The sequence below is a fragment of the Lepidochelys olivacea genome (genome assembly GCF_965140295.1).
Source record: "Lepidochelys olivacea isolate rLepOli2 genome assembly, chromosome: 1".
In the NCBI taxonomy this organism is placed as follows: domain Eukaryota; kingdom Metazoa; phylum Chordata; order Testudines; family Cheloniidae; genus Lepidochelys; species Lepidochelys olivacea.
In genome coordinates this window covers 190,359,649-190,384,268 of record NC_140411.1, presented here as the reverse complement: position 1 = coordinate 190,384,268, position 24,620 = coordinate 190,359,649, and the positions used below count along the sequence as shown (strand labels likewise).

General features: G+C 37.8%; 1 protein-coding gene across 1 annotated transcript in view; it reads left to right on the top strand.

Annotated features, from left to right (window-relative positions):
* EPHA6 (EPH receptor A6) overlaps positions 1-24,620 on the top strand; it is an 850,663-nt gene that overhangs the window by 197,866 nt on the left and 628,177 nt on the right. The window contains exon 3 of the mRNA XM_084646856.1: positions 21,467-22,130. Coding sequence (XP_084502982.1) covers positions 21,467-22,130 — 664 coding nt within the window. The remainder of the gene's footprint in view (positions 1-21,466; positions 22,131-24,620) is intronic.

Genomic DNA, 24,620 nt, shown 5'->3' with positions numbered 1-24,620 from the left:
TACATTACTGTAAGCAAGGGCACATTTCCTTTATCACAGTTGTATAACCTCAGCACAGGGTTAAGGGTTAAGGTTCCTATGGGTAGAACTCCGCACCCTAGAGTTAGGATTCCTATGCATATTTGGAATTAGGGTTAGGATTCCTATGGATAGGGCTCCCTGATCTAGGCACAAAGTAATGTGATGACATAGTGGATTAAGATTTGTGATTGGTGTACCTCAGTGTTTGGGTAAGTACACACAAGTTACAGTGTCTACCCAGACTATATGCAAACCTTTGGGTCTGGCAAATTAGGCCAGAAACCCTGAGAAGACGAGGGAAAAAAATCACAGAAAATACTATGCAATAGGAAAGGCTAATTTCTAAGTTAATTACGATCACTATTACTCAATAAGAATGTTAATTTAAATCTGTTTGTTACCTTTATTTTTATTTATAATTGTAAATTAGTAGAAACAGTCTGATCCAATTCATCACAGGCACTTACCCCTATTCTGATTGCTAAAGGGGAGGAGGTCTATTGCCTTTCTAAGAGCTCCATCTGTGCTGTTTGGAGTGCATGATTTCTTTTAAGGTTATCTTTATCCTCAGAGAACTAGGAGGCAATTGCAGACTGTTTCTCGCAACACCTGAGAAGGGGCAGTACGGTATTGACTAAGTCTCCCTGTAAACAGGGAGATTACTGTTTACAACCAAAAAACACCCAACACCTGATTTAATGATGTTATCTCCCACATAAAGATAATGGAAAAATATCCATTTATGCCAACTTCACAAATGTCAAAAATTCAGTGACATTACCCAGAATCATGTGTGTCAGCCACATGTATGCATCCACGTAGGCTGCGGAGCCAGGAAGCCAGGAGAAGGCCATAGCTCAACCCCCTTTTATCTGGGCCAAACCTGAGTGACACTACAACCCTGCGTGCCAAGTCTCAGTGCCACTCACTCAGATTTGGAGGGGCTCAGTGAAGGGGCAAAGAGTGCTATGTTCCCTAAACTTCAGTCAGATCATTATGGTAAATACATGTTTACAGTATTAGTTGGCAAAGACATAAGGGAACTTATATTGTGTGTCTGTTCAGATAGGCTTTATTAGAAAATTAAGTACCACCACAAATCTCCTCGAAATTAATTTGAAAGTGTCGATCAGTATGGGTAGTACTCCCTCATAATATCATTTGCACTCAGGGGATGAGATTTGCCCTTCTGCAAATACGTCATCATTGTAGGATATGTCATCATCGTCTTTCACATAAGTACATAATATATTTTTGCATTTGGGAAAGGACGGACAGTATTGTCTTAGAAACAAAAAAATACAGTTGTCAAAATGTTTAAACTACTTATTGATAACAGAGGTTTCCTATACTAAACATTATGGCAAATATTTTGAAAATAGTAACATGGAATAATAAAATGGCCTTCAGAGTTACCTACAATGGAAAAATTACTTTTATATTTGGGAGAAACAAAAGACAGATGGCCTGCATTTCTTTAGGAAACACCTACTAAATAGGCTACTAAGAGCCTTCAGGAACTCGTCTCACAGAGCATAATATTGATTATAAACAAAAAGAAGCCTTGGTGTTTTGTAATAAAAATGTAGGTCAGTCCACTGAAGGAAAGAACATGAATGATGATAGAATGATCTGTATAATAGCCTGTGGTATACAAAGTTAAAGGATTGTCTGCCTTTTAATGTATATGATTTAAATAAAATTAATTAAAAGATTTTATTAAAGCTTCTCCTGACACCTTAACTAGGCAACGTATAATAAGATGAGGTTTTCATTTATGTGTAATTGTGGATCTGGGCACATAGTTTATACCAAAAATCCAAGTCATTCCTGGTACACTCTTTCATCAAAATATGTGAAAAGTATATATAAAGTATTCTGGGTAAACAAAAGGAGGATGTATTCCTCCTAATCTGTGACTCAGGAAAATGCATACTCAAAATAGCATGATGGTCCCTTGTGGCCTTAAAGTCTATGAATCTAAAATTGTTTCATTTTGCTTGTACAAGGCTTCATACGAGAGACATTGTATTATGAGATAGTTCACATAATTAGGGACCATGTCCCACTTTCTGTCTCTTGCATTCAACTTTTAAATAATAAAGTAAATTTCTTCTGGATGGAGAAATACATTAAAGCTTAAGGATAGGACACTTAAAAGACATTTTATAACAAAATATAATCTTTCTTTTTAGAGATGGATGAAATATTTTGGCCAAAACTTTTTTCAGAAAAAATACAGATTTAGTTACACCAAAATGTTTTAAACAGCACTGTCAAAATTAAGTGTCTTGTTTAAGGTTGAAGAAAATGTATTGTTCAACCTTAAACACTTTTTAAAAAAAAAATCACAATTGTCGACGAACTGATAGAGCTGTGCAGGTAATAGATATATTTCTTACCATAAATAAAATTAAAACCACCTGGCCAAAATGTTCAGAAAGGGTGCCTAAAATCACAATTGCAATTGTTTTCAATTAGCTTGTGGCTGTTCTGCATCTCTCAGAATCAAGCTATCTATTTAGGAGTCTAAATGTAGATTTAAATGTCTAACTTTAGGCAACATCTCTTGGAAAAAGTTGGCTTCAATGGTTACAAACTGAAGGATTATCTTTTTTTAAAATACTACCCTCAAGCATGACGAAATATAAAAAGGGGAAAAAACCTCTGAGGAAACTCTTACAAGTAAACAAAAATATGACCTCAACCTTATGTACGCTAACAAGGTAGAATATGCCTTATTTAGGATGAAATATAACCAATTATACTTCAGGAGATAAGGAAAATTGCTAGACTAGCAACTAAGAATGGTGAAAGTGTAGAGGTTGTATTAGTAATGTGGGAGGCAATGCCAGATAATAAATAATCAATGTGCTACGTTTTACAGGAACCTCTAACCTTATGAACTTCCAGTAATAAAGAGCAACGCTTTGAACACGTTCTCAAATTAATCTCTTTGACTAAGCAAATGTATCTTTAAACACACAAGGAAAATATAAAAATGATGCAGCATAAGGAGAATGGAATGTACCATGGAGTGATGATTTCTGGGCACATTCTAAACATTTAAAAGTGAACTACTAGCTCCTAAGCTTCTTTGAGTGCTAAATGAAATCCTGAAGGCTGCTGTTCAACCCTAGTCTACTAGAGACCCTAAATTTTGTGACCGCTCTAGATCAATCTTTTTTCTTAAACAATGGATTACAAGTTGTTAATAAAGAAATAAAAATGCTATAACAATATAGTCACATGGGGCAAGATCTGTGCCAGACAGACATGTCACACCACAGAATTTCCCAAGCTATGGTGGTCTTTTGTCTGCTAGTGGTTTGTAGAGCACTTGGTGATAGTTTGCAGAGAGCTCTAGGATCACATGATGCCGACTTTCCTCCTTGTTTCTAGCTTTTACCTCACATTAACACAAGGTAAATATACATTAAATAGTGTTCTTCTTTTCTTTACTATGAAACAATTGCTGTAATTGTCACAGAGGGTTATTCAATCATTAGTGGGAGCCGAATTGATTGCAAATAAAAGAGGTGTCAACAAAATGGTAATTCTACAAATTTCAGAATCTATGCCTTGGAAGAATAGGCGACTGTAGCTGAATACTGTTTCATTAGATGAAGGGTAAGCATTTGATAGAGTAGAGTGGGAATACCCATAATGTGTATTTTTTAAAAAAATAAATAAATAAATAGAGATTGGATGTAAATTTCAATAAACAAACTAGAGACTTAGAATCCTGAGATCTGCTGCATTTGATTGAAAGAGGAACTAGACAGGATTGACTTTTGTTCTCAGTTCTATTTGCCTTAATATTGTAAACATATGTCACATTAATCATATCCATGAATGACATGAAATATATTCAGACTGAACATAAAATGAAGCTCATCTATATGGATGACATTCTGTTGCTTATTAAAGAGCTGCACAAATCTATTCCAGCTACCCTGAACAGAGAAGCAGAGTTTAGAACAGTTTTTGAGTGCTATGTAAATTGAAAAATAGTTTTGGTATTATTTAGTATGTGTCATCCAGCATCCTTTACACAGTGGACATTCAAATGTGTCCCAGATAATGTGGTTTACTTTGGGGTCAAAATGAGAATATTTTTTATAAGTGCCAAGGTAGCTTGGGACCAATAATTAATGAAGAACATATAGGTTTTTGATGATATTACAAATAACCTGTGGGGAAGGGCAAATGAAAATGACTCCAGTTCCATTTGGTTAATAGAATAGGCAAGATAATATTGGATTTCATTTAGGCAGGACATAAATGAAGACTAAAAATTAAAAGTTGTATCCTACACTAGAAGATAGAAGTCTAAGTCCTCACCACAGCTCTGGCCCCTTTACATTGGGTAAAAGAGAATCAGAATCCTTATTCGGTTCAGGGAGGATTACACCAGCACAGAAACCATGGAAGACAGCACTGGATTCCCTTCCAGGGATGCCATCACAATCCCCAAAATAGGGACCATGTTGTGAACAGAATTGCAGCACATAGTGCAGTGGAGATCGTGGGCAGTGCTGCAGCCCACTTAGGTAGCCCAGGGAGCCTGTCAATAAGTGATGTTATTACAATGATATAGATCCTCAGTAAATGTATCATTTAGAGAACAACTGAGAAAAGGGATTTTGTGCAAAACAATCCTAATCTGTAAATATGGCAAGGACTGTTGCACACAATTCTATATGTACCTCTAAATTGTACATTCAAAACATTGCTTGGAAAAATTCAATTCAAACCACAGCAGGCTTCAACAATGTATATGTTTTAAAAATCCTAAATTCTGCAAAGTCTGTATCATAGACAAGATCCCTTTGCGAGGCAAAAGTTGTATTAACATATTCTCAAGTAAAGTATTTGGTCTCTTTGGAGAAGCAGTTATTCAGCAGAGATGGACACATTTAAAAGTATACATTCAAATTCCTCCTTAAAATTCACTTCTGTGTTGAGGTTTTACATCAATTAGCCACAGTAGGAACAAATTTCATGACAAAAAGAGCAATCCTAAGCAAACAAACGGAAGATCAGCACCATTTCCAGTCTAGGGCATTCTTTCTGCCCATGAGTGTGTTCTATATACTGTCTAATTTAGGCACAGATCTTGCAAAGGGATCCACAAACAGAGTCCCTTTCTTTCTTGCTAAGTGCCATTGACTTCAGTGGGAGTCCCTGTAGGGAGTAAGGGTCCACAGTTGTGGATCCCATGCCAGAATCTAAGCTGTTGATTGTAAACCCCTTGAGACAGGAACTATGCCTTCTTCTGCAGAGATGAGCAAGCTATCAATGCTAAATATGAGCCTGAGTGATAAAATGTATGTTTGCAACATAAAGAATAGGTTAGAAACACTTTACACATGTTTTTATTTAGAGAATATTCCAAGCACTACCCTGCCAACCTAAGCATACTTGGGTGTATTAAAATGATATTTCATCTCTACAGCATACCATCGACTTTAACAAAAATCGGTTAGGAGAAAGTCTGAGTTATTCTAACCTGAAAATGAGGCACTAAAATAGCAACATGGTATCTTCAATATCCATGATGATATCTTTGCCCTGGATTCATAGGTACTAAGGTCAGAAGGGACCATTATGATCATCTAGTCCGACCTCCTGCACAACGCAGGTCAGAGAATCTCACCCACCCACTCCTGCGAAAAAACTTTCACCTATGTCTGAGCTATTGAAGTCCTCAAATCGTGGTTTAAAGACTTCAAAGAGCAGAGAATCCTCCAGCAAGTGACCCGTGCCCCATGCCACAGAGGAAGGCGAAAAACCTCCAGGGCCTCTTCCAATCTGCCCTGGAGGAAAGTTCCTTCCCAACCCGAAATATGGCGATCAGCTAAACCCTGAGCATATGGGCAAGATTCACCAGCCAGATACTACAGAAAATTCTTTCCTGGATAACTCAGGTCCCACCCCATCTAACATCCCATCACAAGCCATTAGGCCTATTTACTATGAATATTTAAAGATCAATTAATTACCAAAATCATGTTATCCCATCATACTGTCTCCTCCATAAACTTATCGAGTTTAATCTTAAAGCCAGATAGATCTTTTGCCCCCCCCACTGCTTCCCTTGGAAGGCTATTCCAAAACTTCACTCCTCTGATGGTTAGAAACCTTCGTCTAATTTCAAGTCTAAACTTCCCAATGACCAGTTTATATCCATTTGTTCTTGTGTCCACATTGGTACTAAGCTTAAATAATTCCTCTCCCTCTCTGGTATTTATCCCTCTGATATATTTATAGAGAGCAATCATATCTCCCCTCAACCTTCTTTTAGTTAGGCTAAACAAGCCAAGCTCCTTGAGTCTCCTTTCATAAGACAAGTTTTCCATTCCTCGGATCATCCTAGTAGCCCTTCTCTGTACCTGTTCCAGTTTGAATTCATCCTTCTTAAACATGGGAGACCAGAACTGCACACAGTATTCCAGGTGAGGTCTCACCAGTGGCTTGTATAATGGTACTAAAACCTCCTTATCTCTACTGGAAATACCTCTTCTGATGCATCCCAAGACCGCATTAGCTTTTTTCACGGCCATATCACATTGGCAGCCATAGTCATCCTTTGATCAACCAATACTCCAAGGTCCTTCTCCTCCTCCGTTACTTCTAATTGATGCGTCCCCAGCTTATAACTAAAATTCTTGTTATTAATCCCTAAATGCATAACCTTACACTTCTCACTATTAAATTTCATCCTATTACTATTACTCCAGTTTACAAGGTCATCCAGATCCTCCTGTATGATATCCCGGTCCTTCTCTAAATTGGCAATACCTCCCAGCTTTGTATCATCCGCAAACTTTATTAGCACACTCCCACTTTTTGTGCCGAGGTCAGTAATAAAAAGATTAAATAAGATTGGTCCCAAAACTGATCCTTGAGGAACTCCACTGGTAACCTCCCTCCAGCCTGACAGTTCACCTTTCAGTAGGACCCGTTGTAGTCTCCCCTTTAACCAATTCCTTATCCATCTTTCAATTTTCATACTGATCCCCATCTTTTCCAATTTAACTAATAATTCCCCATGTGGCACGGTGTCAAACGCCTTACTGAAATCTAGATAAATTAGATCCACTACGTTTCCTTTGTCTAAAAATTCTGTTACTTTCTCAAAGAAGGAGATCAGGTTGGTTTGGCATGATCTACCTTTTGTAACACCATGTTGTATTTTGTCCCATTTACCATTGACTTCATGTCCTTAACTACTTTCTCCTTCAAAAATTTTTCCAAGACCTTGCATACTACAGATGTCAAACTAACAGGCCTGTAGTTACCCGGATCACTTTTTTTTTCTTTCTTAAAAATAGGAACTAAGTTAGCAGTTCTCCAATCATACGGTACAACCCCTGAGTTTACAGATTCATTAAAAATTCTTGCTAATGGGCTTGTAATTTCGGGTGCCAATTCCTTTAATATTCTTGGATGAAGATTATCTGGGCCCCCCGATTTAGTCCCATTAAGCTGTTTGAGTTTCGCTTCTACCTCAGATATAGTAATATCTGCCTACATATCCTCATTCCCATTTCTCATGCTACCATTATCCCTAAGATCCTCTTTAGCCGTATTAAAGATTGAGGCAAAGTATTTGTTTAGGTATTGGGCCATGCCTAGATTATCCTTGACCTCCACTCCATCCTCAGTGTTTAGCAGTCCCACTTCTTGTTTCTTTGTTTTCTTCTTATTTATATGGCTATAGAACCTTTTACTATTGGTTTTAATTCCCTTTGCAAGGTCCAACTCTACTTGACTTTTAGCCTGTCTCACTTTATCCTTACATGTTCTGACCTCAATAAAGTAGCTTTCCTTGCTGATCCCTCCCATCTTCCACTCCCTGTATGCTTTCTGCTTTTTCTTAATCACCTCTCTGAGATGCTTGCTCATCTAGCTTGGTATACAATTCCTGCCTATGAATTTTTCCCCCTTTCTTGGAATGCAGGCTTCCGATAGCTTCTGCAGCTTTGATTTAAAATAATCCCTGGCCTCCTCTGCCTTTAGATCCATAAGTTCTTCAGTCCAATCCACTTCCCTAACTAATTTCCTTAATTTTTGAAAGTCAGCCTTTTTGAAATCAAAAACCCTAGATGCAGATTTATTTTTGTTAGTCCTTCCGTTCAGTTTGAACTGAATTAGCTCATGATCACTTGAACCTATTAAGGTATCTATGAAAGGGTGATGTATAGAATGCGGGGTACAGCAGATCATTAAGTAGATACTGTATTTTGCCACCTTTTATGATACAGAGTATTTGCAGATATTGGTAGCGTTATACCTTAAAATAATAATTGTGGTGCTTCCCTCCATTTGTGCTATTGGCAATGAGATGAAAGGAAGGCGTTTTCCCCTCCAGTGAGTTTTTCCACAAGAGTGGATGAATACACCTTGTGAGAATGTGTCTCCTCACAAGATAGAACTACCTTCAGGCTCTAAATAAATAATTAAATAGGAAATGTGAGGAAGCAAGTATGGTGGAGTAGTGTGTGTTTTCTCTCCCCCCACCCTCCAATTAATCTTTTTCCTATTCCCACTTTGGATTTTCTGGGAGGGATAGGTAAAGTGGCCTATATATTGATACAGATGGAATTAAAATGTAGGTAAATATAATGATAGTTCAATGAATATTTTGCATAATTTTAATGTATAATATATAAATGAATACTTATGAAATAGAAAAATATTTTGGGTACTTTGTTTCCATTTTCATTAGAACTGCCTTTAACAGCCTTTTTGCAGTATTTTCACACTTCCATTCTAAACCTAAATCAGAAAAATCATGGGACGTGGAGAGAGGCAGGTGTTCATAAATTCAAGGACTAGACAAAGATTTGGGCTGGTTCTTCATTGACCCAAACCAAATTGAATATCTCCAGTTGTGAGTCCTTTTTTTGTTATCAAACTTCTTTATTTTCTAAAACGTGTGTCCTCAGTTAAAGTGACGGACATACAGTAACTCCTCACTTAACGTTGTAGTTATGTTCCTGAAAAATGTGACTTTAAGCGAAACTATATTAAGCGAATCTAATTTCCCCATAAGAATTAATGTAAATAGAGAGGGGTTAGGTTCCAGAGACATTTTTTTTTTGCCAAACAAAAGGCATTATATACATTTTAAACAATTTTAATCAAGCAATTTAATATAGGTATTAAACAGGCTGGCAGCCCCCTAACAGCTCCCCTATGGCCCCTCTCCCCCCAGCGCTTCCCGCCCGCCGGCGGACCACGCGGATCAGCACCTTTCCCTGCTCCCCTCGCCTCCTGCCCACAGCAATCGGCTGTCTTGCAGGGTTCAGGAGGCTTGGGGGGGGGAAGGAGCAAGGATGTGGTGCGCAGCCTCCCCCCTCCCTCCCCTGCCTTCTGCCCACGGCAGTCAGCTGGTTTGCAGCATTCAGGAGGCGAGGAGGGAGGCTGTGTGCTGTGTCCTCGCTCCTCCCCGCAGCCTCCTGGACGCCTCAAGACAGCTGTCAAGGTTCCTCCCCCACTCTGAACTCTAGGGTACAGATGTGGGGACCTGCATGAAAAACCTCCTAAGCTTATCTTTACCAGCTTAGGTCAAAACTTCCCCAAGGTACAAAATATTCCACCCGTTGTCCTTGGATTGGCCTCTACCACCACCAAACAAATACTGGTTACTGGGGAAGAGCTGTTTGGACACGTCTTTCCCCCCAAAATACTTCCCAAAACCTTGCACCCCACTTCCTGGACAAGGTTTGGTAAAAAGCCTCACCAATTTGCCTAGGTGACTACAGACCCAGACCCTTGGATCTTAAGAACAATGAACAATCCTCCCAACACTTGCACCCCTCCTTTCCTGGGAAATGTTGGATAAAAAGCCTCACCAATTTGAATAGGTGACCACAGACCCAAACCCTTGGATCTGAAAACAATGAAAAAGCATTCAGTTTTCTTACAAGAAGACTTTTAATAGAAATAGAAGTAAATAGAAATAAAGAAATCCCCCCTGTAAAATCAGGATGGTAGATATCTTACAGGGTAATTAGATTCAAAAACATAGAGAACCCCTCTAGGCAAAACCTGAAGTTACAAAAAAGATACACAGACAGAAATAGTTATTCTATTCAGCACAATTCTTTTCTCAGCCATTTAAAGAAATCATAATCTAACACATACCTAGCTAGATTACTTACTAAAAGTTCTAAGACTCCATTCCTGGTCTATCCCCAACAAAGACCAGCATATAGACAGAATATAGACAGACACACAGACCCCTTGTTTCTCTCCCTCCTCCCAGCTTTTGAAAGTATCTTGTCTCCTCATTGGTCATTTTGGTCAGGTGCCAGCGAGGTTACCTTTGCTTCTTAACCCTTTACAGGTGAGAGGAGCTTTCCCCTGGCCAGGAGGGATTTCAAAGGGGTTTACCTTTCCCTTTATATTTATGACAACAGCTGATTGCCACGGACAGGAGGCAGGGGGAACAGGGGGAAGGCGCTGATCCTCAGGGTCCGCCAGGGGGTGGGAGGCGCTGGGGGGTGCATAGGGGGACTGCCAGTCGTGGACAAAGCAGGTGGCCAAACGACATTATAGGGGAGCATTGCACAACTTTAAACGAGCATGTTCTGTAATGGAGCAGGGATGTAAGATCAAAACAACGTTAAGCGAGAGGACATTAAGTGGGGAGTTACTGTATTAACACTGGCTTCAGCTGAATCTAGAATGCATAGAGGCATCCCCATGCAGACCAATAAACTTAGATCTTGACTGTAATAACGCCATCATACTAATTCTGGTGCTTCTCTTGAACAGAGTCTTCTGAGCACATTGAATTGTGGTGGTGAGTCCTGCCTTTAGGACACTGATCCACTCAGAAGAATGAGAAAATAAATTAAAAGTAAAACAAAATTGTTAATCTTAATTCTACATCATATTTGTTTGTAAAAAAACACATTGCTTCTATCTCTCTGGATGAATGATCCTTGAAAGGTACAACTACTTGAATGCCATAAAGTGTTTAGTAGACATTTCAGTAAGGGGCCCTGAAGTAGCTGCATAAGAATGTCATGAATGATATCTGTATTTCACTGAATAGCAGCTACAGAAGAGAAATAAAGGGCACTGTCAGAAATGTCCTCCGTTAATGTATAACTAAGGAGGGTAACAGTGCCCGACTGAAGATTTGAACCAGTGCTGGTACTGCTGAATTTTCCAAATTACATGGTGCTTTTATAATGTCAAATAAAGGGCATGCACAATGATATAGTGAGGTCCTCATTACTGTTTCTCTCAGTGCACTCTGGTAAAATCAGTGATCTGTTACTCTAACCTTCCTCTCATTATCTCTAGTTTTTCTTTTTTTTAGTTTTATGCCTGAGTCTGGATTAATGTGTTAATGTTTATAAAGCACTTGGAAGATGAAAAACACTACATAATTGCTTTGTATGTTTATTATTTTTATTCAAGTCCATGTAATATGGTTTTGATCTTGTAGTCTAAACAAAGAAGTTTATTGCATCTAATCATTGGATAGAGCAGCAACAACTGCAGTACCTGTTTAAAAATACTAGGGAAGAAAGAGATGGAAAGATGGGAACACTTGGATTTCCTGTTTGTTTTGATGGAATAAAGAATCCAGATTAATTCCACTGACCATTTGCATATTTCAGCCATTTAAATCTCTCCACACTCACATGAAAGTAGATAATCTCATCCCCATTTTTAAAATGGGAAGCCTGAGGCACAGAGAGATCCTTTGATATTTGTGAGGACACACAGGTAGTCTGTGGCAGAGCTGGGACTAAGACCAAGATTTCCTAGTTTCTAGTCCTGTGCCTTAATCTCAGGACCATCTTTCCACCTATCTGACTAGCAGTTTTGAAAATAGCAAACTCATGGTCTTAATCTGCTTGCCTTAAATGGTGAATAACCCCAGTATTGTCAACTATTGCAATTTTATGGAGAGTTTCAGGAAGTCATGTAATTATGTAAAAATTTGCATTTTCATCTTTAAAAAAGTGTAAAAAGGTATAAATGGTTGCAGAGAGAACCTTAAAAATAAGCTTAAAAAGGTGAACTCTAAAGGCTCGAAACATATGAGGCAAATAAAAAGAATCCACTAAGTATTTATTATTTTAAACCTCATATTTTTAAGCCTATCTCAGGAAGTTAGGAGACTTGGATCATGATTTTTGAATGCTTTGAATTGCCACTATTAGTGACACTACTTAAGACAGGGAGAGTATTCGCTTAAAGCGACCAATATTGGCCCTCAGCTAATATAAACAGCAGCAATCAAAGATAAAGAGAGTTGTCCCCTACTTAGACTGTGTCCACTTTACTTGCAGCTCTGCCTTCATAGCAGTGGTGTTGACAGTCTGCAGCAATTCTTGGATCTAAAGGCAGCAGTAGATGAGAGGCAATAAATGGATTGCAATATTAAAAGAGGCATGAAGAGGGAATCTTTACAATCCTAAAGTGTTCACTAGGGAACGGATTACTGTAGCTGAGGTGTGTTTGGTAGGGCCTTGTTGGAGTAACTCTAGGTGTATGCACAGGTATAGGATGATTTTTGCTCTTTATTTGCAGAGTTCCATCAAGCTGCTACAAGCTCTAACAGCTGATGCAGCAAACTAACCTCCAGCAGTGCATATGTTCCCAGATTACAGTGTACTGGCCTTAAAGGAGCATACCATAGTATCCCTCGTCCAATGATTTACAAGCCCACCGATCGATAAGAAACATAAACCTTTATAGTTTTGTTTTGCAAAATAAAACACTGTCTCTTACAGTTCTGCAGTCATTCTTCAGCCATGGTCTCTTCATTGTGGTCACATTCACAGCGTTATAGAGATCAGCATTTGAAAAGTTACTAATGGACTGCTATGATTTGGTATCAATGAACGGTCTTGCCCTTTTCTCCTCACATAACTTGCTTTTGCCTACCAGTGATATGGAATGGAAGGCAAGATGCTTTTTCCTTCCTGGTTCCTTTTAACAATTTTATATTTCCTTTTTCTGTGCTATTTTTGGAATTTGCCTTGTTCTTTGAGCCACTGCGTGTTTCGACACCTTTTTACTCTTTTCTCTTTTGACACACCTTGGGAATTTTTTTCAAGCGTCTCTTTTTCAACATGTAGCTGCTTGAAGATATGACACTGATTTGTTGAGGTGTCTTCATTTTGGCTTCTAGTTTCATTTTTATAGTATTTCTATTTGTGCCTTCATCTCTCTATCTTCTCTTTCTGTCTTAGTGTTTTGTACTCCCACCCATCACCATAGTATTTGAGCGCCATCCACATAAAAATCAATCGCAACCGCAAGGTTCCTAGCAGCCTTTGTGGAGGCTCTGTGACTTCTCCCATTCCAGTGTCAAAACTGTGCTTGTATAGAACGTGTTTTTGAGGGTGGGATATGTGTGGGTGGGAGGTGAGGTTGTGGTTTTGGGGTTGACTCTCTGACATGCATATTCCAGATAATGTTGCTGGTAAACCTTGACAGCTCTAGGATTCTTCAGTTCTGACGGGTTTTAAGGACAATTCCAATTATGCAGATTGTAGGTCATCTTTTCCTACAACCATTGACTGATCAATGGGGCATCTTGGCTGTACATCTGCTTTGTGCATAGCAAATTGCTTTTACTTTTCCTGACTTGTATTTGAAATCTATCCGGTATAGGCATTACCCCATGAAGTGTTTTTTTCTAGACACATTTTATGATATTTCCTTTCCATGTGCTGGGCAAATGGAATCTCTTTTTGGAGGGGAGGAGTAGAGTCTGGCTGGGGGCCAAAGTCTGACACATTGCATCTTCTGCAAGGGTCTTGAAATCCAAACGTATTTCATGACATTTGGCCTGTTGGGTGCCTTGAGCATATATACACAGTTGTACAGTGTTTTCCATGCTTAGGGCTATGACTCAGGCACTTGCTTAGCTTGTAAAAATAATGTCCATAATGGTTGTTCTGCAAAGCTAGAACAGTGTTGTACTGTATTTACATTGTGATTTCATACTCCCAAGTCAACAAATTTGTAATTTGGAACTGAAGTTAGTATCACTTGAATCAATGGGCACCTTTAAAGTCTCATCTGGTTCCTTTCTCTACTTGCCTGGAGGCAAATATTTCACATACCACATTCTCTTGCAGAGAGATATGATCTGTTGGATCACTATGGCCTTTTACAAGGGGAACTTCATCTCTGCCACCTGTTCTATTAGATAGAGACATGTCATTTACCTCCTCACCCAAATTGCATAACAGAAGTGTTAGGCTTTCAGATTATAATATACTGGCTTTAACATGATGCACTGTTACAGAAAAGAGATCTAAAATGTCAAGTTCCCTTCTCCGTGCTCCCTACAGCAACACAACATATTATTGCATTTCTTTTCTAATGCTGTTCTTAGAGGCAGGAACTTCTGATTTCTGCGGCGTCACAGCTGCAAGTACAGAACTGAAGGAGAGAGAGTTGAACACCAGGCAAGTACATATAAACTACACATTTAATACATTAAAATTTTAGGCTTTTTTTTTTAAAAAAGTTTATACTTATGATTAATACTTCATGACCTTGCCATTTTCAAAGATTTGTGTTTTAAAGGCCAACCATGCTTTTTAAATGGCCCTTTATAAAGTATTAATTGGAAAGTTTTTCCAAACTTCACAATACTATAATTTTTAACTGTCTTTGCTCTGAATGCTGCTATAGTAAGTGGATTTTGAAATCTGCATTTGCAGATGGCAGCACATTTTGCAGATGCCTGCAACCTAAATATGCTAAGTGAGAGTTCTTCTATGCTGCTGTCTAGCTTTGACCTTTCCGATCCCATTTCCATGGAGATCAGCTCAATGGAAACAGAAAAAGGGAATTTTCAAAACTTTTTAAAACCCCTTACTTTATTTTCACCAGTTCAACCTCGGTTTCCATGGAAGTGGGATCAAAAAAGTTGTCAGTAGCTTTCTGTTGAAAGTGAGAATTCACTTGTAGACTTCAGGTGATGACTCTTAGCTGAGATCTGCAAGTGCTGGTACCCAAATAAAGTAAGAAATTAGATTATTGACAGTAATGAATTTAAAAAAAAATTAAAATACTAAGAAAAATATCTACGGTCTCCCATTGGATGTAAGGATTACGTGAAATGTAATTAATCATTTCTGCACATTCTGGACGTCACCACATTGTCACAACTTTCATAATATAATGAAAAGCCTCTTTGCATCATGGCTGTTTTATACCAACATAACTAATACTTCTTCTTTTAAGAATCTGATCCTGCATCCACTGACATCAGTGAAAGCAAAGATTGCACCTCTGAAAATCAGAGCACTTTATGTTAGATGCCTAACATTAGGTGCTTGGTTTAAAAATGCTGGTCTACATTTTTATGTGGTGTGTCACTGAGAATTGTGTCCTAAATCACTGTGAAATGCTCTTTTTTTAAAAAGCAAGGTTAGAATAGATTTGGCATCGGTTTTGATAGAAAGAATGATTAAATGTTTTGTCCTTTAATTTGGAAGAAAAATCATCGCATGTTACCTAGACAGGGCTATAAGCTTGTCAAGGTTCCTTCCCCACTCTGAACGCTAGGGTACAGATGTGGGGACCTGCATGAAAAACCTCCTAAGCTTCTCTTTACCAGCTTAGGTCAAAACTTCCCCAAGGTACAAAATATTCCACACTTTGTCCTTGGATTGGCCTCTACCACCACCAAACAAATACTGGTTACTGGGGAAGAGCTGTTTGGACACGTCTTTCCCCCCAAAATACTTCCCAAAACCTTGCACCCCACTTTCTGGACAAGGTTTGGTAAAAAGCCTCACCAATTTGCCTAGGTGACTACAGACCCAGACCCTTGGATCTTAAGAACAATGAACAATCCTCCCAACACTTGCACCCCCCCTTTCCTGGGAAATGTTGGATAAAAAGCCTCACCAATTTGAATAGGTGACCACAGACCCAAACCCTTGGATTTGAGAACAATGAAAAAACATTCAGTTTTCTTACAAGAAGACTTTTAATAGAAATAGAAGTAAATAGAAATAAAGAAATCCCCCCTGTAAAATCAGGATGGTAGATATCTTACAGGGTAATTAGATTCAAAACATAGAGAACCCCTCTAGGCAAAACCTTAAGTTACAAAAAAGATACACAGACAGAAATAGTTATTCTATTCAGCACAATTCTTTTCTCAGCCATTTAAAGAAATCATAATCTAACACATACCTAGCTAGATTACTTACTAAAAGTTCTAAGACTCCATTCCTGGTCTATCCCCGGCAGAAACCAGCATGTAGACAGACACACAGACCCTTTGTTTCTCTCCCTCCTCCCAGCTTTTGAAAGTATCTTGTCTCCTCATTGGTCATTTTGGTCAGGTGCCAGCGAGGTTACCTTTAGCTTCTTAACCCTTTACAGGTGAGAGGAGCTTTCCCCTGGCCAGGAGGGATTTCAAAGGGGTTTACCCTTCCCTTTATATTTATGACAAAGCTTTTATACATTTTTAAAAGAAATTTGGTCTTTCTCTCTCTTTACAGATTTGTTTTCTTAGGAAGTAATGAAACAAACACAGTGATCGGAGTAAAGAATACTTGCTTTTCCCCCTAACATGTTTTATTATTGTGAATTCCTCATTATTTACTCTTTTCCTTCTTGATAATTCATTACTTGTCAAACTAATGTCCTCACTGCTCATTAAATGGCAGGGGCCATTTTCTGACTTGTTGGAAAAGGACTGTGCCCCTTTAAGGGATAGAGAGCCAGGAAGTGACTTTCTGCTCTAGTTGCAGATCAGGTCAGTGTGGGGTCGCTGACCATCATATCCCTCCACCGTCTGCCCAACATGACCAGAAGGGGAGGGGGACTATATAGGTCCATGGTGGTGCAGAAAAGCCCTCCTTTACCTGGACAGTTCACAGGGATCCAGGTTTGGATATATATGGTTTAAACCAGTGCTGCTCCAATGACTTCAGAGGAGATATACCTGCTTACAGTGGACTGAAAATGGCCCAGTATCTTACTTTCCATCTGAGGATATTATTATAGAAAAAGAAACAAGTATTTGAAAAATAATTGGGCATATGAAATGTAATCTTTTCTGTATGGTGGTGTAAATAAAACCTTAATCAGTATTGCATTTATTATTGAATTGCACTATTGAACACTATTGAATTGCAATTAATGGTTCTTTTATGGTTATTTTTTAACCTGAGAATAGTGTTCACTTTTTAAAACACAGAGGGAGAGAGTGGAACAGACTGTGAAAACAATTTCCAGTATTGTAACAGTGCCACCAGGAGGTAATAAATTAAGTCATTAGCCCAACAGTGTTCTCCATATAGTGATTAAACATTAGTGAAGTCCTAAAATGAAAATGGAAGGTTGTAAAGTAGCTTGTAAAGATATGAAAACATCTGAGACTTTATCTCAATAAAATTTCATTGCTGTTTTGTAGCCCAATCTAATATTTTCTCTTTGTAACTGACAATTTGTACATTTATTCTCTTCCAAACTCCAGATTCTTCTCTCCACTATTTCAGTTTTGTTGATCGAATGAGTTTTATGCTACTATCAAATATTTTTAAAATAAATGGAAGCATAAAATCAACTTGACCTAAATTTTCAGAAGTGTCCAGATGTTTTGAGTGACTAAATTTTTGGGTGCCCAACTTGACTCAACTTCAAAGGGCCTAGTTTTCGAAAGTGTTGAGCATTCACCCTATGTATGAACCAGGTACTTTTCAGAGGTCTGGCTCTGATTGTTTTTTGTTTTAAGTAACTATTTTAGCAATTGTTCAATATTGCAGGACCATTATTACCTGTTACATTCACTATATTAACTTTGTAGAGAATAAAAACAGACCGGAAACAAGCATTTATCTTAGGATCAACATGTTCTTGACACAGATTATCACAAATTCAGAAGCCTGTCAGATTTCAGACTAGTTTGGGTAGATGCTTTGGGGACCTATTTTCATTCTTGAGCTTGGAATCCAAGAGTAGAGATAAGAAACACACAAATATATAAACATATGCATTTTCTAATTCACTCTATTTCCAAATACAATGGCAGGAGCAAATTAGATGTTCATTTTAAACGTGTATTATTTATTCATCATCCAGCTATTACTTTCTTGTTTAATACATTTGTATTTCTAATAAAGTTTTGTATCTGCTCTGAGTGGACTAGAAAAACTGTCTCTATATATGGATCTTCTTGTTTTGTTCTTTGAAATTAGTTATTATTTAAATGGAGAACCCTTTCCTTAACCACAGAAAAAACAGATTTATGTTCTTAACTACATGCCCAGCAGCAGCATTAAAGACTCTATTTTTTTAAAGTTCAGAGGAGGGTATTGATTCAAAGTAAATATTTAAATAGTTCTGAGGAAAATATCATATTAGAAGAATGATATTTTTACAAGATATTTTGGAGGAGAGAGTAGCATGCTGGAGCTTTTTGCTTTAAAGCTAAGTCACTGCAACAGGACAGTATATGACTGACTGCCTGTTCAAAAACTACGTTCTGGCTAATCCTTCTGTGTTTTTTGACCCTATGTTTGTAAGAGACCTCTGGAGCTATTTCTTGTAGCATCTTCCTCACACACGTGCCTTGGTGTACACATGCCACTAGAGAGCCTTTGGACTTTTTTGTTGTTTTGGTTTACATTACAGGAGATTATATATTTAGTTATCTACTAAAACTGTGCTAGGTACTTCACAGACAAACAAGATTACATGTCCTTGCTTCAAAGACTTTACAATATAGACAATATATAGACGGGGGTCCAGAGGGTTTCTAGTGATATATTTTTTTTAATTCTTCCCTATTTCCCATGTTGTGTTGTTTATTGTTTGTTTTATTCTTTAACTCTAGCTTTTTTAACCCTTCTCAATTCTCTATTATTTTAACTCTAGCCTAATCAGCTCCTGCTTAGCTTTCCCTTATGCTCTGAGCCCTCAACATTCTTTTCATATTGTGTGACTACTTTGATGTGTTCCTCTCTCCCTCCCTAGCCTTCTCTGCTGACAGTCTCCTCCCCTTCACAAATCCCTTACCTCTAGGGGGTGGGGGTGGGCAGGAATCTTCATAGACACTAAGCTCTTTCTGTTGATGACAGTAGGCTGTTGAAAGTTAACTGCGTTGGTTGGTAAAAGTTAGCAGGTTCATGAGGCTGTGAAATGATGCTGATGTTGCCACTGTGACTGATCTGTTACCTCCAAGGGGGACTGATGCTTTTCTTAGAGACGTCCAGAGAGGATGGAGGTGAGATGAAGCCCCTTGGGGATCCACGTTGCTTTTCCCCCCATGGGACTAGCAATGCACTCTTAAAAGTTATGGAATAAAACAATATGTTTTCTCTCTATTTGAGTATTCACATTGTCCTTTAAGATGACATCAAACGGTTAGAATTCTATAAAACAGAGCTTAATACTTAACTAATTTCTTCACCTCATATCCACAATGAAAGGAGGTAAAGAGGCAATCTCTTGTCCTCATTACTGAGGACAGATGCCTCAAAATCAGGTTAGAACAGTTCCTTTGCTCATAAATGGTGAATGTGGTATAGGACTCAGATTATATTCAGCACAGATAATCTAGATTTTCTCAGTCTCGAGTCCCCTAGGCAAAGTACACATTCCTCAGGGCATTGACACAAATAGGAATGGTAGATGTTCTGCATCTCTAAAAACCAAAGCATTTATTTAGGTGTTTAACTTAGATACCTAAATTAGAATATGTTGGTCTTGTCTGTTGTGGAGTGGGCAATATATTTTTAGTATCATGTGCTAACAATATGTGACTTCATGTTTGAATAATGTTGTTTTAATGACTTGAAGGTAATTATCCCCTTATTGCACCTGAAACTGCATATTGACTATAATTCTAATGCACATTTTTACATAACATTTGTTATGTATCTAACATGGTAAAATGAAATTCGGTGTCAAGAGACAAAATACTGCATGGACTTCTCTACTTCTAATTGTTTTACCCATATTATTTTGATGGTTTCAAAGAGTGTCTTATTAACTAATTTGCAAGGAAATAACTTTTATTCAATATATGTTCAATATATGTTCAAAATAAAAGCATTGCAAACATAAGCTACAAAAGTTAATGTAAATGGTTATGGTTTATAGCACTAAAAGAAAGAAGTCTGGCATTTTCAGTGATATTTAGGACCAGCTGTTCAGCTCACTGGTATCTCAGTTTATATCTAGAATGCCATATGAGGATGGCATGTCTGAAAGGCCACTCAGAACTTAGTGCTTTAGATCTATATAGTGCTGAGATTTATGCTACTAGTATAGTTCTTCTAAGGAAGAACATGTCCTGAGTTTCTATTGTTGCTAATGAGTCTTTGGAGGTAAAATGATTATTAGCTCAACTTTACTGAGTATATATTTGACAACCAGTGATCCCTTTAAATTAGTAGATTTCATAATAAAGTAAGCATCTTACAAGTCTCTCATGTGTGGCATTAGAATAAACACTTTTCTAAGATGAATCCTACTAGTGACATTCACATTGGATTTTTCAGTTGGAAAGGTCATACAAAAACATTATTCATCATACAGAGAGTCCAGAAGTGGAAAAACAGATCCCTCCCTGATCTTCCAAATTCAGAGAACATTGAAATTCAGATTCAGATCTAACCTTCACAAGATGGGCTCATCCCTAATTTTGTGTGCTCTTTGAAAAGTTAGTTTCAATGATATGAAAAGTTAGTTTCAATGATATGAAATGTTAGTTTCCATGAAATGATAAAGGCATGATTTCCTATTAAATTCTGTAAATGCTACAGTTTGGCAAGAAGCCCTTTCATGAATTTGCTAATAGCCACATTATTCAAAAGCAGTTTTTACCCTTGCTGATTTGTTATTCAGTATCTGTTCCACATAAGAAGCAGATGTATACAAAGTGGTCATCTTTCAGCAATAAGTACAGTAATACCACATCTGGAATGCTGTGCGCAAATTTGGAAGTTTCATGTTGTTGAAGGAGGGGCAACAAAAATTACCAGAGGGCTATCAGGGACTACTTGATTCATAGATACTAAGGTCAGAAGGGACCATTATGATCATCTAGTCCAACCTCCTGCACAATGCAGGCCACAGAATCTCACCCACCCACTCCTGATGAAGAGACAATAAAGGTAATACAGAACATATAGGATCTGATGTTGAGACATGCCAAGTATCTTCATCCCCCATTGAAGCCACGATCATTAGAAATTTTGTTTTCCTGATACAGTTTCTCTATTTCTGTTCTTTTCAACATGGAACTTCTAAGATGCAAACTATATTTTCCATAGTAAACCTTCTTTTAATTAATATCTAAGCTCTAATTTTTAAGTAAAGGAAATGTTCTAACTCTATTAAGGTTTTTATATATATATATATATATATATATATATATATATAGGTTATGATTCTTGATTTTTCAAACAACTTGTTTTCTTTTCAGTGGGATGCCATAACTGAAATGGATGAACACAATCGTCCCATTCACACCTACCAGGTATGTAATGTAATGGAACCAAACCAAAACAACTGGCTTCGTACAAATTGGATCTCCCGTGATGCAGCCCAGAAAATTTATGTGGAAATGAAGTTTACCCTGAGGGACTGCAACAGCATTCCATGGGTACTGGGAACTTGCAAAGAAACTTTTAACCTTTACTACATGGAGTCAGATGAGTCCCATGGAGTTAAATTCAAGCCAAGCCAATACACTAAAATTGATACTGTTGCAGCTGATGAGAGTTTTACCCAGATGGACTTGGGTGACCGCATCCTTAAACTCAACACAGAAGTTCGTGAGGTTGGGCCAGTAAACAGGAAAGGATTCTATCTTGCTTTCCAGGACATTGGAGCCTGCATTGCTCTGGTCTCTGCCCGCGTTTACTACAAAAAGTGCCCTTTCACAGTTCGTAACTTGGCTATGTTTCCTGATACTATTCCAAGGGTTGATTCTTCCTCTTTGGTGGAAGTACGGGGTTCCTGTGTGAAGAGTGCTGAGGAGCGGGATACTCCAAAACTGTATTGTGGAGCAGATGGGGATTGGCTTGTGCCTCTTGGGCGATGCATCTGCAGTGTAGGATATGAGGAAGTGGATGGTTCCTGCCATGGTAAGAAAATAGCACTTTATAAAAGTTACCTTATGCAATTATCTGCATAGCAAATAAAGCATTTGTATGTTGAAACTATTGCACCACATATTTATAAGTAATGCCTCTATAAGCAAAATGTACTTTTATAATCATTCATTCAGAATGAACAGTTTTAAGTGCTGCATGAATATCAAGTAAAGTAATTAGGTACAAAATATATGGATGTTGAGTTCAGTCAGAGAGAAAAGAAGATTTACTGCAGTGTGCGCATAAGTTCAATGTGAATGTGAAAGTTTAGAAATAAGGCTACTCAAATTCTCTTTCATTATGGTATTGAATTATACTGCATAGCCAGTATTGGTGTTTCAGTAACAAATATCTGTTACCATTTCTTGCTTTGAAAAATGCAGGATTGCTATCTCCTGCATTTAAACAAGTAGTACGGTACAAGTACTACAAACAAGTACTACAAACTTCTCCAGTGTTTGCTGCTGCTTCTTGTTGTCTCCTTGGAAAATATGTCTACCCCAATGCTATTCAATAGTTTTGTGATTTGAAACTTTCTATGGGGATCATTTTGTGTGAGAATATTATTTAGGATAGATATAATATGTCGGACAGATATAGTATTGCATTTTTTTAGGGCATGGAAGGGCATGAATGATTTCTCAGAACAAGTAACAATTTCTTGAAGATGGCTTCAAAGGGAAAATATTTTCATTTCTTGGCTACACCTGCCATGCATGGATTAGAGCACAAAAGAACAGGAAGTATGAACAAAAAAAGTCTTCTGCAGCTGTCAAGTGTTGTTTATGGAATATAGCACTATTTGTGTCAGACTCTTCAGAAAGAGGATGCATCATTGGAAGTTGGTGATGATTGAACTTTTTGCTCAGTTGAAAAGTCCACCTGTGACCTCAACCTCCTGATTATTTGGTACATGGCAAATAGGCATTCAGATAAAACTCTGATAAAGTCACACTCTTGGGTAAGATTAGGAATTTTTGTGAGGTTGGGGCACATCCCTCCTAAAATTTGAAAATTTGGTCATGTAGTTCTAGTTCTTTTCAGCCATGTGCATGTGTTGACAGACTTCTCTCAGTACCTGTCAAAGATGTTTGTTCTTTGGTACAGCAATGCATCTTATAGCACCCAAAATATGAAGCTGTCAGGTTTATCAGCAGGTTTCCTCATGGTAATGATTGTTGCATGTCCATCTATCACAAGGCATCCTGAAAAGTCTTTGAGATCTATAGTTGACAGGTATTGTAGTAAAAATGTATCCTTAGTGCAACTACGCAGATACCAGGGATGAATTTGACCCTAATGTCAGCAGACAATACACCTGCCAATACTGACTTTCCACCAGTGTGGAAGGGTGCCATTTATTTCCACTAGTGATATAGGCAGTTGCTTCTGTTCATCTTGCAGAATGTCCTGGAAGTTAATATGCTGGTCAGTTTCAGAAACAATCAGGCTCTACTAAAGAGCATATCTGCTTTTAATGTTCTTTTATTCTCCTTTCTGTAACAGCTGCATATAGGTTTGTGAATGTGGTGACTCTGTTCCTGAATAGTGGGTTTTAGAGGGCATGCCACTGTATAAAACCACTTGCCTTTGCACAAAGGTCTCTGCCTGCTTTAGTCTGTCTGGCTTGTAAGGAGGAAGGAGAAAAGCCAAAAGTCTCTATAAATTACACAAGGGACTTTGCTATTGGTAATGGACAACAGTGTAGAAACTTTAGATAGATAAAGAGGATGGAGAACATCAGCACTGGAGCATTAAAAACACTTTATATACTGCCATAAGAAAGTGGACCTCACTTTCTCCAGTGTTGTTGTGATGACAAAAAATTATCACTGTCTCCTGAAATTTATCCATCAGAAAAGATACCAATTTTGGCAACATCATAAATAGAAATGTATATCCAGTTAAGATATTTATGATTTTTTTTTTGCATAGGATTTCGTTTTATCTCTGACTGACTAATAGAGTAAGAATTTTCCACAACAAAAGCTATTAACACTTTGTGAATTCCATTGCATTGTGTGATTCATACTATAGGACTATGTGTAAGCAATGCTACCTGCACCCTAAACCAAGAGCGAGTGACTCTGAAGCTTCTCGCTGTACATCCATTTGTTAATTCAGTAAGAGGATCAAGAATACTGTTAAACAACCATATACTAGATGGAAGCATAATGAACTATAGGAGTGTCTAAAAGCTTATTTAATAGAGTATTTATTTTTATTTAATTGCCCAGAGAGTGACAGGTTAATGTTTAAACAGATTGTGCTCTAAGATAACTGCTTTAGGGTTTTTTTCTCTTTTTGGCTTGCTGTGGAGATATAAATTAATTTCAAAGGTGGATGACATTTCCATCCATCTGTACATCTTGAGTCTTATGCCATGTATTTTAAGGTTGGCACTGGTCTTTCTAATTTTTAATTCCTTACTGTACATTTGTGTTTTGTTTTCACCAACTAGTTGTGCCTAAATGGTGATCT